Source organism: Cyprinodon variegatus, unplaced genomic scaffold (genome assembly GCF_000732505.1).
Source record: "Cyprinodon variegatus isolate N-32 unplaced genomic scaffold, C_variegatus-1.0 Scaffold362, whole genome shotgun sequence".
NCBI lineage: Eukaryota > Metazoa > Chordata > Actinopteri > Cyprinodontiformes > Cyprinodontidae > Cyprinodon > Cyprinodon variegatus.
Genome location: NW_015150815.1, coordinates 656,949 through 671,034, shown reverse-complemented (window position 1 = coordinate 671,034; position 14,086 = coordinate 656,949). Strand labels below are relative to the sequence as shown.

General features: G+C 34.6%; 1 protein-coding gene across 1 annotated transcript in view; it reads left to right on the top strand.

Annotated features, from left to right (window-relative positions):
* LOC107092012 (5-hydroxytryptamine receptor 4-like) overlaps positions 1-14,086 on the top strand; it is a 31,184-nt gene extending 17,098 nt beyond the window's left edge. Inside the window, exon 7 of the mRNA XM_015386277.1 lies at positions 13,742-14,086. Coding sequence (XP_015241763.1) covers positions 13,742-13,835 — 94 coding nt within the window. The 3' untranslated portion in view covers positions 13,836-14,086. The remainder of the gene's footprint in view (positions 1-13,741) is intronic.

Genomic DNA, 14,086 nt, shown 5'->3' with positions numbered 1-14,086 from the left:
TCCGAGTTTGAAGATTATAATTTAAAATTAAGTTAAGATTAGATAGACTTTATCGAAGTAACAGTGGTGAAATTCACTTTATATATATATATATATATATATATATATATATATATATATATATATATATATATATATATATATATATATATATAGTGTGTGAAGCTTTGGACATATTAAGCATTTTTCTTTTGTTTATTTTTAGAAAAATAAGGAGTGAATTTCATATGAATGTTCCAAAATGTTCCCAGTGAATTTTGGTTTTTGGACAAACAAAATGGACCATCCAATAATAAGCACAGCAACCAGCAGCGCAGACATGACTTATCTCTTCTCACCACCTTATGTAAATGGCTTCTTTAGACTCTCCAAGCAGCAGAAGGTCATTTTACATTTTTGATTTCAGATAAAAAAAAAAATAATAATCAAAAACTGCCTTAATTTATTCTGAAACTACAGGAACATTATTCTGCATGCTCTATCTAGGCATTATAGTATATTTTATACATGTTATTAACAAAGTAGGGTAATTTTGGGAAAGGGAGGACATTTTCCTGGTCCTTACTTCTCTTTTCATTCTGTTTTTTTTTTGTTAAGGACTAGTCTAGGTTAGAGTTTGGTTTAGGTATACACTGGTAATGTGTAGGTTGAGGGTTTATGTCATATAATCGATTAAACTATGAATGGAAATAAATGCAAGAAAAAAACATAACTTTTGTGATTGTGAGTGCTTGTTTTCCCTGTGATAGATGAAATATCTTACATATATTGTTTAGTACAAATTTGCTCTCAGAAGATTGCAGGCTGGCTACAGTAAAACCTCCAAAAACCTTCTAGTAGTTTATGATAAAGTCTACTGAAACTACATCGGGACCTTTTAAAGGTGCAGTGTTTCTCTAAACAAGGGTAGATTGCAGTATAACTATTTCCTAATTAGAGTCATTTTCCCTCAGACCTTTAGATGTTAGTAGAAAGCTAATTTATTTTCTTTCATCTCATTGTCTTGCATCACTGTGAGCCCAAGCTTACATCCCAAAACAACCACAAAAATACAACTTTAAAAAAAACATACATCACAGGAAGAAGATTCTGGTTTTAAACACCTTATCTAAAGTGCAGAACCACATCTATGCAAAAAGGAGAAGACCTAGAGAGGGCTGTGGTCAGACGTCCTTTTAAAACTTCTGCAAGAGACTGAGGGCATAGATTGCCAGGTCAATATGCATTCTGTATTCTGGAGTCCACCCAATACAACTGGTATTAAATCCATATACTACTGACTGGTAGTTTAAAGGTGCAGAGACTTTTCCTTTTTTTATTTGCTGACATGAGTAAAAATTGTAGATATGTAGTATTTAGGATATTTTGAGGAAGAGAAACAGCAAGCATCATAGTTTCCCTGTTAGATTGATAGATAAGTGAGAAAAATATCAAGCATTGAATCAGGACTGTTAAATTGTTCCAGTAACAGGTTCTTTGTGATTCTCTGCAAGTTCCCATTCACCCAGAACTTGTTATAGTCTTATTATCTAAAAATAAAAAAGAAGAAGAGTTGAACTAACAACTCTAATTAACTGAGTAGAAGATACAAACCACAATGGCCATATAACCTTTTAGCTAATTAACATTAAATTCTCACAAATATTTTCCTGCCACTTGAGATAAAATAAATTTTTATTCCTGCCCTTCGTTTTTATACCCTCAAATTTCAAGGATCAGGTGAAACTCTTTGCTCCATATTAAAATACTGGGTGTATATATAGTGCTGTTCAGCTGACATTAAATCCAAATATACAAAATGTGTGATTTAGTCATTCTTCAAAAGCAACCTTTCATTTTACTGGCCGATATTTAAAAGAAAGGTCTAATTTATCAACCCTGTAATATATATTTTTAACATTTATAAATAAATTCCTGAAAAAGTATCTGAGCACTCTTGTCTTAAGCGCTGGAGGACCATTTTAAAAACCAATGGATTAGAAGATTATGTGCTGAAAGTGAAAATGGCTCCAGTCAAATGATGATTCTGAGTTAGAAATGCACAAGCTGTCAGTAACAGGACATCTACAGCATTCATAGATTTGCTGTGACAGTGCAGACATTATTTTTAGGCACTACAGTCTAATGCTCTCCAAATTAATGAATAACTGATAGTAATAACAACCAAGAGACTGGAGGCAGATGTGCTTATTTTTGATTTGCATTTTCAGGTAACTAGTTATAGGTTTGGCTCCTTCTATGCCGATTGGCCAAGATCAGTAACACTACAAGCACAGCGGCCATATGATAAAAAAATGATCTTGTCAGCCAGTTTTATGCCTCTATTCAATTAAAACCATTTATCTTTAAATTCATCCTTATATAACTGAATGCTCAATGAACAGATCTAGGTCTTCAAGAATTGCCAGCTTGTGCTCAAACATCACCACACAAAGTGACAGCCTGTTTACCATTAGAAAAAAATCATTATATCTTGATGTGTATAAGCAAACTATGGTGTTCTGCACACAAGCTATAAATCGTCCAAGTTCTATAGCCTCACAGGTCCTTTCATAAACATTCTCATATATACATAAACCAGTTTGTGTATATCCATTGGCTCTGCAAGACCACCATCTAATGAATTTTGCACATTTTAATGGGCTGAAACAGTTAGTCGGATTAATCATGATCAATCGATTATTGAAATAATTATCAACTAATTTAGTAGTTGATATAATTACTGCTCTAAGTGGGTTACTCTATCAGCTGAAGCATGTTTTAAAGTCTCTATGATCCAATTAACAATTAATCAAGATTGTAGAAAAATATATCAACATTTTGCATTTAAATTTATGCTCTAAGCTGAACTCCTCAAATGGGAAAGTTTTAGTTTTACCTGTTTTAATTTCGTAAAAACCTTTTTTCTATCTGATTATCAATTGCTGAATCGAAAAAAATAATTGACAGGTTAATCGATTTGCAAAATAACTGCATAGTTGCAGCCCTAGTCTCATTTAAGTAAAATATCGATGCCAACAGGTAACCTTACAGAGCTCTTCACACCATTCACCTCAGTTTGTTCAAGTTCAAATCATCGCAACTGTATTTCAGTGGTTTCCACAGAGGTCACTGGTTAATATTTAACCATGGAGCCTATTTTAGCTTCAGGTGAAGTGCATACTTTACATTTCTCTGTCTGCACAAAAGAGTCTGTAAAAGTGGATTTCTGCAGCAGATGAGTGAAGGGCTCAGTTTAAATCTGACAAAAATACAGACCCTGAGCCAGCGTGTTCAGTTCAGCTGAGATTTAATTTCAGTTCAGATTTCAGACATTCTTAGGATTTACTTCGTTTATTCATGTGTCCATGCTCGGATCATGTGTTTTTACTTAAACCTTTTGCAGAGGAAACCTTTCCTGCAAAAAAGACATACAGCAGTTTGCCTCAGTTCAATGCAGGTAAATTATTTCTGAGAAAATTGATCTTTGTGCTGCCAGTTAAACTTCACTATTTTCTACCTGAAAAACCAAAGCCATCAGACTTTAAAGTCCCTCGCTGCTTGAGAAATAGCAAACTGACTATTCCGTGCAGAGTATGTATGGTACAGCCTGATGGTGGAACATCAGACTGGCAGCACTCTAAGTGAATTATTGCAACCCTTTAGAATCCAAGACTCCTCACATGCAAACCACTGCTCATGCTTCAGATTAAAGCATTGCTTTGCACAACATGCAGGTACAGCAAATATTCTGTTATAAAGGATAACGTGCCATCATCAGAGGGGTTCTTGGTGGATGCCCCTACTTGTATCTCCACTCAGCTAATCAAAAAACAAGAACTAATCAGAGATTCTGGAGCATAAAAGCAACTTTGTCTGCTCAACATATGGCAAAGGCAAATCTCCATTGAATTAATATACATAAAATCTATAGAGAATATTTTTGGAACTAAAATTTAACTTATCTGTTGCCCATCAAAGCAGTTCCTATATTTAGCATGTGGTTCCATGCAAAAATATTCCCTTAAGGATCTTAAATAACCTCTGCTATTAGCAGTATTAGCATAGAGGAGAAGTTAGAAGGAAAGTGCCTAATAGAGTTGGTAATACATTTAAACTATAGCCCCAGCATAACCCATAAAAAAACTGCTCCAGGTTTTGGAGCATCTCTGTGACAAAACAGATTTTAACCCTTTTATTGTTCAAGGTAATTTGGATATAAAAACTACTTGGAGCAAATAAGGCAAAATATTGAGATTACATGTTGTCTGCATGGTCTGCACGGTCCATGTCTGTCTTATAGCAGAGTGCAGCTGCTGCATAGCATGCAACCAGTAATCTAATTTTACCCACTGTGCTGTTAGCTACTGTCAATTATGTAAAAAAAAAAGGTTAATAAGTTAATAACCTAATAAGCCATGTGAAAAAGTTTAAAAATCTAATTTAAACAGTTAAAAAGATAATTTAAGTAAATATGCTAATACAAAAAGTCAATAATCTAAGTTAAAATAATAAATAAAATAGATTTCTGTATCAGCATTCATATATAGAAGCACTCTTTGGGTTTATTTTGCGTTTTTTTACTATATTAGGGCAAGTGCCTCTTTTTGGTAATTACATTGACCCTTAATTATTTTCCATTAGAATACATTTTTTATTTTACAAAAATAACATAGTCAGTTTATATCCTCAACCAACACTCCGGACTTGAAATTTGGAATTTAAAAGTATTTCACTGAGAGCCCTTAAAGGGTTAATATCATTAGTGATTCTTGTTTCATTCAACTTCCTCTGTTTCAGCAGATGATCACAGAGCAGCTATTATTAATTTCCTAAATATACATATAAATATAAATGTTAAGTCTTTAATAACTTTTAGGATAACAGTCACACCGGATTCAATTATTACTCCACCCAGCAAAGCAAATTAATATTTAAAAAGCTGAATTTTTCCTAACATTGCTCTGATCCACATAAATGTGTGAAGATTTAGACCAAGTAATGCAAATTGGCAGTTTATCTACCCAAAAAAGAGAAGATAAAAAAATAAAAATCAGACTGACCGACTTAAATCCAGCCTCGATTGTGTTTTTATGTTCTTTTTCCAAGACTGGTTTAAGGTGCAGACGACTTTTAATAAGTTTCAGCTTTTTCCAAGAGATTCTATCTAGACAGGGCTGCTTTTCACACATAGGTTAGAGAAACTGACTGGTGTGAGTATATGACTTACTAATACTATTAGTTCAGCTTCTTAAACTGCAGCTCAAACATAAAAAACTACTAAAGTGCTTTGTGAAATGATTGATTGCCTGTCAGCGGTTTTAATGTTTTGTCACACTGCTTTAAGTATATCTTGTAGGGGGTAAATGACAGCTTTCCAATAACTGAGATCAAAGTACTACAACAGTCCTGAAATAGTTTTTCCTGTAATGTGCAGTGAGTGGAGTTAAACTGGCTAAAATTTAAGCCCAAATGAGGAGAAAACTAAAAATGATTGAACAAATGCAAATGAGATATACCATCAAATTGATGCTTTTACGTAGAACTGGGTTTTTTATACACTTAGAGCACAAAAAAAGGCTTTTCTCATTATCGGGTCGCCCATCTATAAGCAGGAAGCGAGTAGGTTTTACTTCAGTAAATTGGGAGAGGATTAAGAACAAAACCCTGGGAGATAAAATCTTTTTTTTTCATCTTATCTGGAAACACCAGTCCTGTTTGGAGAAAGGAGCGGATTTTCTTTTGGTTCTTGACAGGAGACTTAATGGAAGAACAGTACAGCACACAGATAACTTTAAATCATAGAAAAAACTAAGCTAAAATGAATTAAAGATTTTGTTCACATTTCTATAAAGTCTCTGATCAACAGAAAGATAAAATTAAAAGCCACCAATGTATGTTGAATGGGTTTACAGTAAGTTTAGCTGAATACTTTTCAAGTTATCAGAAGCAGATTAGTGTCATAATAAAGCCAAAACATTAAAATCAGGCTCTAAATGCAGCAGTGCAATGTCCTGAGACTTTTCTGCCCCAGAAACCCAGAAACCAGCATGATAAATGATTCTGTTTGTAGTTAAGTTGGTCATTGTTGAAGTCTTCTTTCCATAGAGAGTTGTAGATTTTGCTTTAATTTTCAGATTTGTTTTTTTCCCCTCTTTTTTTCAAAACAGTCCCATTTAAGCTGGTGGTACATTAGCTTTTTGGGATTTGCAGCTGCAAAGCTGCAAAGTGTCAAGGATGTCATTGGTGAGACGGATAAACAACTTTCAATTACAGATTCAGCTACTTTATTTAAATCTTCCTAACTAGGGGCCCAACTTTTCAGGAAATTCATTATTAACAGTTTTAGAGACAGTCAATGAAACCTGTTTATTAACTACACTTAGCTCTGCTCACGGTTATTATCATCGTTGCACCTAACAACCAGCTCATTGTTTAAACTTAGCAACAAATACTTGAAATGTGAAAATATGTTCACTTACAATATTGACATCATGTAGTACAGTAAATAGTGGAATAAGGGATTCAGGTGTTTTCAAGGTGCAGCGAAGGTCTGAGAGGTGGTTTGACTCATACAAATAGAAATAGTAGACATAAAATTGTAGATCTGTTTTATATTAGTAGATAATAATATAATGTTTTTCTGGGTAAAGGGTTATGCTTTCTCAGAATTTCTCTGATTGGCATGCTGTGGGAGCACCAGACCCGGGGTGACCCACTAATTTACGTGATACCATTGAACACAACATACAGACGTCAACACCCCGCATCAGTCGCTTCAGATCTAACATGCTGAAACAACTCTATATATGTTATGCATTTTCTAAGCAAAACATATTCCTTTTTTTTTTTTTTTTCAGCCCATTGTTGAACATGGAACATTTAGCAGTAAATCCTATTGTTTTTAATGAAAGCAAAGAAATTAACATTCATGCTCTTCACTAAATTGTGCTTGCAAGATAGTTCCTCTCAAATCACTCAGAGTGGAATGATTTCTTTCTACCTTTTTAGTGCTCTATGACCCTGGGAAGAATTATGTGTTGCTAACAGCTACACAGAGCAGGGTTAATTATCTCAGGCAGCACCTATAATATACAACCTTTTGGATGGTTTGTTGCAGTTACATTTATATACTGAAACTTTAAATATATTAAAGTTTTATATCAAATCTTTGGTCTTAGAATCTGGGTTATCTGAGGATAATTTAGGCCAAAAAGAAAAAAATATCCTATATTATCTTCATATACCAGTTATTTAAACATGTAACAATGTGACTTTATTCTATCACATTAACTTATTTTCAAAAAGTTATTTCCCCAACATTTGATATAATTACTGCCAGTGTTCTCTTCATAAAGCATCTATGCACAGGTAAATATTGCTAAAAGGGCCACCTGCTGATCACACCATCAACTTATGCTTCGATCAGCTTTTACTCTGCCAAAATGCTTCTCACTGTTTTTGTGGGAAAACACAAATTGTCTCTTTATTTCCTGTCAGTGCCCCCTTCTCACTGCCTCACTGCTAACACAGAGGAGATAAGATGTAACTTGATTATTTAATGTTCCAGAGTCATAGTGGGACAAAATTAAAGGAACACAAAGCTCTCCTCTATCTTGTCTCGATCTCCTCCAAGGTCACATAACTGTTTGGTGAATGTTTTGTTCACAAACAATAGAAATGTTGATGTTTTCAGTACAAGAAGAGCTGGAACAATAATTTTGTTCAAGTATTTGACCTGGGATGACAACAAAGTTATTTTTAACCAGACAATTCTGCAGATATTAAAACTTGTAGCAAACATCTTAAATGATTAAATTAATCTTCACCTATGGAAAGTGTGATATATTACGGTTTCTATGGTTTTCAAAGAGGGAAAGGCTGCTCTTTTTAGTAACAGAACTGAAAAATCCTCTTTATTCCCATAATTGGGTGAAATACCTTTACTTTTTTCCAGTAAAAGTGCACATCTGTTAGCTATTCTTCATAAATCTCATTTGTATAGCAAGAGACTGTTGGCACATCCTAAACTGCATAAAATGTTTTAATTTACAAAAAAAAAAAAAAAAAAAAAAAAAACTCACTTTACTTTTTAAAATAATGTTCAACAAGCTCTGCCTGGATATATTCATCTCTGAANGTTGGCACATCCTAAACTGCATAAAATGTTTTAAGTTGGTTTAAAAAAAAAAAAAAAAAAAAAAAAAAACATCCTGCAAGACAATTTACCGAAATTTTCAACAAGCTCTGCCTGGATATATTCATCTCTGAAGTTTTCATAATGGAACTGATGCTTACAGTAGAGATTTGGTTTAGATTGTGGGAAAGTTCCCGTAAGCCTATTCGTCTTTTTAAAAATAGAAAGTTTCTCCTTCGATGGGAATAATAAATCTTCTGGTGTCACTAGAAAAATTCCTTAAACTGAATCTGAACAGCCTTTGACTATTGGAGATAAGACCCATATTTGAAGCTTAGGTTGGACTGAAGCGCTTCATCTCCGTTTACCTCTGAGAATTAAAGACGGTATGAAATGTTTTGTTAAAAAAATAAATAAATAAATAAAACAGATTGAAGTCTTTTAAACTGAGCTGCAATTCTTTATGAAAAATATCCAAGCATTCTTTTATTCTTTCTCTCTCAGAGTTGTGTAAAACGGATGTGGTCTATGGAAATCTTTCCCATTTCCAAACCCCTTATGCACTAATGACATACAAATTACATCACATGCAGATGCTAACAGATACAAAGATAAGTGCTTTAACTTGAGCAATTCACATAATTTAACTAAGTTCCCACTGATTTGCACTCTGTAGTGACCAGAAACCCCTTGTCATGACTTTTCACCCACAGTTACAGATGAAATCAGATATTTACCATACATGCAACACAGAAGATGACTCTGAACAAACAAAATATATTTTTTGCGTACTGTAGAAGACGAAGACTTCTAACCCTGTACTCAGTTCAGGAGGTTCTTTTAGACAGAGATGTGAAGGTGCGTCTAAGACCACATAACCTGCTCACTACTACACCAGTTCTGTCTGTAGGATGAGCCAAAATTGTAGAAGGTTACACCCAGAAATTCATGCATATGAAAGGCTCCTACTAATTCTACCCAATACTTAGGAAATGCGTGAACATTTCCAAATCCAAAAAAAGTAATGCAAAATTACTTTTTTCTTCTATTCTCTTATATTTTCTTCTTATTCTGGCATTTAAAAAATAGAATTCAATTTTGCAATCCTAAATGAAACAGAGTCGGAAACATTTAGTTTGGTTTCTTTCAGATAGTGAGCAAAAATAGTTTTATGTGTATTCTTTAGTAAATATCTGTTTTAAATTGTAGCTGCCTCCATCAAACACCTTTAAAAGTTATCTTTTAAATGAGCCTAGCTATGTCTCATCCCATCTCTGGTCTTGACATATTTTAAAAGAAGTTTTATCTGACTGACTTTCCTTTTTGTATTTTTAATATAGAAACGCCCCTGAAATAATCAAGTGATTTACACTTTATTATGTTTGACAGTGAAATGTAGGCCTGCTTCCCATTATTTTACAAGAATCCACCAAGGATGGCTGTTTACATACTCCGCTCTTTCTAGGTTTAAGAGCGTGGCAAAGAAAAAAAAAATATTACACTCGTCTTGGCTGTGTGACTTCCCCGTTTCTATGGAAGTCTGCTTTTGTTTAGCTGGTCACACACTTGTGACGTCTCCTCTCTGAAGGCTGCAACTCCTGAGCAGCTTAACGCTGACTCGAACGAAGAAAAGGAAACCATGAAGGAGATCTAAACCAAGTCTAATGAACCTGACAGATTTGGCTCGGATAAACCAGTTGTTTCCAAATTGCAACCCTCAGGTGATCTGCTCCTCTTGGCTTACCTTAGTGTGGCTCCCAAAGTTCAAGAACTGTAGGGCTTTCCAGCAGATGGAGCTGATGTATACAGACACTGTTATTATATATTAGTGGGGTCACAACGGTAACTCATTCCAGAAAGGTTTTTGGCACACGCCTTCATAAACTTGGGGTGATAAAGAAAAAAAAAAGAAATAAAATATAGAAATATTTCTCAAAACCACCAAAATATAAAGCTACTTCTAATTTTTGTGAACTTATTGCAAATATTTTCCTGAGTTTTCTCCTAGTTAAACCATACTATTAATCCATATTGCTGATTATCCTAGGAATAATAAACATTTTCTTGCTACATCTTCATGACTTCATTGGGGTATTAGTTTCTAAAACTGTTGTAAAGAAAGTCAGAAAGGTTTTCAGAGCTCCACAGCCATAGAATATATAGAACATTGTGGCATTAATGTATAATACATGTCAGTATTATTGTATCTTACTTTATATTTGCTTAAATGATGCACATATTTTAAAGTTTGAGGAGAACTATTGTTGTCAAGGTGGGGTTGAGGTTTTTGAGGACCCAAAGGCTGAGATCAGGATGAGATCAGGAGGCACAGTTGAGTCTTGCAGATTTAATTTGCCACAGAGGCAGAAATCCAAAAATATAAAAATACTGAGAACCAAAATACAGATAAAAACCAAAATGTCAGGGAGAACTCACGTGGGGAACCAGAGATGAGGAAGCAAGAAAACACAACAAACCAGCACTGAGTGACTGCAGAGGTGAGGTATATATTGGGAGACTGAACTAAGACAAGCTAATCAGCAGATATGGTGCAGGTGTGAGTAGACTAACAAGAAGGGACCGAGGGAGAAGAAAACGAACACAAGAGGGCAACAGAGAGCAACACAAGAACTAAAGAACTTGGCACTGGTAGAACTACAAAAACACAGAACACAAAGAAAGTAAAAATAAACCCAGGCAAAGGTAGAACCCTGACAATTGTATGTAGTTTTTGCCATCACCATATTATCTTTATTTATATGGACCATCTCTTTTAAATAGCCCAATTTATCATAAATAACTAATGTAACTTCCTCTCTGGACAACTATGTCCGGGTTGTTATGTAACACTGTTTTGGGCATGAGAATTCATTAATAAGGTTCGATGGTTGTTTAGAATTCCTTTTCTACTACTTTAATAAAAAGTATATATATATATATATATATATATATATATATATATATATATATATATATATATATATATATATATATATTTTATACTTATTTTTCACCCCTATACGAAAGATTATGAAAATAAATAAAACCGTCAGATGGAGGAAAATTATACCATTCAGATACATGCCATAAGNATATATATATATATATATATATATATATATATATATATATATATATATATATATATATATATATACATACACAGACAGTTCCCACTTTATACTTATTTTTCACCCCTATACGAAAGATTATGAAAATAAATAAAACCGTCAGATGGAGGAAAATTATACCATTCAGATACATGCTATAAGGCTGCATGCAATGAGGAGGAAAAGGTTGGAACACCCGCATCACTACCGCCCTGATAGAGTGTCAACTTTGAGAAAACATTTAAACATGAAGCCTGACTCAAATTTGCAGCCACTTAAAAAATAGAGGCAAATTACTGCATATCCGGAGAAAACAGGCTTTGTGTCCTAATATTTTTCCACATTTTATCATTAAATCAGATTATGTAATTGCTTTTTTTACTCTGCATGTTTTAGAAATAAAAGACTCAATCATTGCTTAAAATGTATTCAGGTCTAATGAGCCTCTCACTTATCAGGAAAATCATTAGTTTACATGCTTATTGTTTATCCACTTACATTAACAAGACTTCCAAGACTCCTGCTTCAATTTTCACATGAAAGTGTGAAAAAGTCCACAGCAGTCGCTTCTCCAGGATTTAGGCAGGAAACCACCTGCTGCTAATCAAATGCACTTAATTAATGGATCATCACCATACCTTCATTAGTTATTATTATTGTTGCTCTGGAGTGTAAATGTGTGGCTAATCACAATGCAGGTTTGTTTTCTCCTAAATGTATCCAACGCCAAGGAGATGAATGGATGCTGGGTGTTTGCCAGTTCCTCATGGTTTTAATCTGCTAGGAGTTCAATACTCCCCAGAGTCTGAACTCTTTTGTTTTGTTTTTTTTATTACAAAAGAAAGTACATGAACATTATAGAACATTAATAATCACAAAAATATACAAACAACAAAGGGTTTTACAGAACAGAACCATTATTTTCTTTTGTCACTCAATTTTTTTTGCTTTTGCATAAGAGAAAAGGAACAAGGGTGTCAGTGATATATATCTTAGGTATGAGCAGTTCGGCAGTGGTGAATAGACTCAGTCTCCCGTGGTGTCTCTGCTATAGGGTCGATATGTTGTCCATTTATCCCATTTGGTATCAAACTCAACTTGTTTTAGTCTCAGCTTAAATGTGAGTCTTTCCATGTTATAGATCTCCTCTATTATGTCCATCCAGTTCCTCAGAGTAGGAGGGTCCTCTCTGTACCATTTCCTAGTGATTCCTTATTTGCCGCAGCTATTAATATTTTTACCAGATATCTATCCTCACATTGAACTTTTTCATTTGACAGGTTACACAAATATAATATTTCACATGACACTGGCAATTTATAACCCAATACCTTTTCCAATACAACCCCTATGTCATTCCAATATTTCTGCACTTTTACACATTCCCAAAAGATGTGAGTATGACCTACGCATTGCTCCCCACACCGTCTCCAGCATGTTGCTTGTGTTAATGTAGATTTATTTTTACTCTTAGGTGTAATAAAGAACCTCACAATATTTTTCCAGCAGAATTCCTTCCACATCCTGGAGCTGGTTGTGGTTCGCTGAACATCGCATATAATCATCCAGTCCTCATCACTTAACGGGATTTTCCCAGAGTCTGAACTCAAAGGAGAACTTAGAGCCCCAAAGCCTACCTGATGCCTGCATTTAGTTTTTGTAACAACCTCTCCCTCGTTTATTTATCTTATTTTGCTGAAATTATAATTTTTCATATTTTACTGTAATGAGCCATATGATTGGTGGAGGTAGGGTCCATACTGTAACCAGTGGGTTGCCAGTTCAAGCCCCCACTCTGTCAGTCTGAGTCGTGCCCTTGGGCAAGACTGATTTGCACTTGCACCCCAACATGAGCCATCCAGCTGCTGGTGGTCAGAGGGGCCCATTGAATGGCAGCCCAGCTTCTGTCAGTCTGCCCCAGGGCAGCTGTAACCACTATTATAGTTTACCACCATCAGCATGTGAATCTTTGTGTGAATAGTTGAATGACTGAAAATGACTCTTTGAAGTCCTTGGATTTGATAAAAACTATACAGGTATTGGTACGTTTGCCATTATACCATTAAGCCCTCAAATAAACTGGGAAAGAAAACCCTTTTGGTGTCCTATTACCAGATTACAGGAATTTTTAACCCATTTTTCAGAAACATTGTTGATCATTTCCTTCAACTTTAATGAATTTTCTCATAATATCTCCACTATCTGCTTCCAGTGACGTCTAGCTATGACTCCATGAAACCAGTCTAGGATTCTAGAGCTTAAGAAGAACAGAATGCAGTTTCTCACTAGTTTCTAACTAATTTCTAAAAATGGAAATTTCTTGAGAGCTGTTCTGAATGAAATTTCCTTTTGTATACACTATGTGTGTACAAAATGACAATAAAGTCTAAGTCTAGGTATTAGTCTAATTTCTGTCTTTAAAGCTTTATTTGATTGTAGAGATCATTTGTGCTTTTTTTAAAATTGTATCAAGACTTGATTAAAGTTGATGAGCAAAATTGTTTATGTCTTTCAGATTGTCCTTCCTACCAAACCGCAGCTACAGCGATAACGGCCGGACAATCCTGGCCAATGAACAGGAGTCACAAGACTCTCTTGGGCCCCTATGAGGATGACTTTACATGAACAGAACTGTGAACCTTCCTTCCGATATGGAGGATATCCGACCCAAGCGCTTCGGCCATCTGTGCTCTCAAAAGTTTACTTTGATGCAAGCTGACTTTCCATAAAGATACGGTTCCATAATGATCATTGGCTGTTTAATACAGGATCAACAGCTCAATGAAAATAAACTATGCTTACAGAATGTGAGATACAAGACGACTGCTGCTACTCTTAAAATATGTTTATAAGCACAATA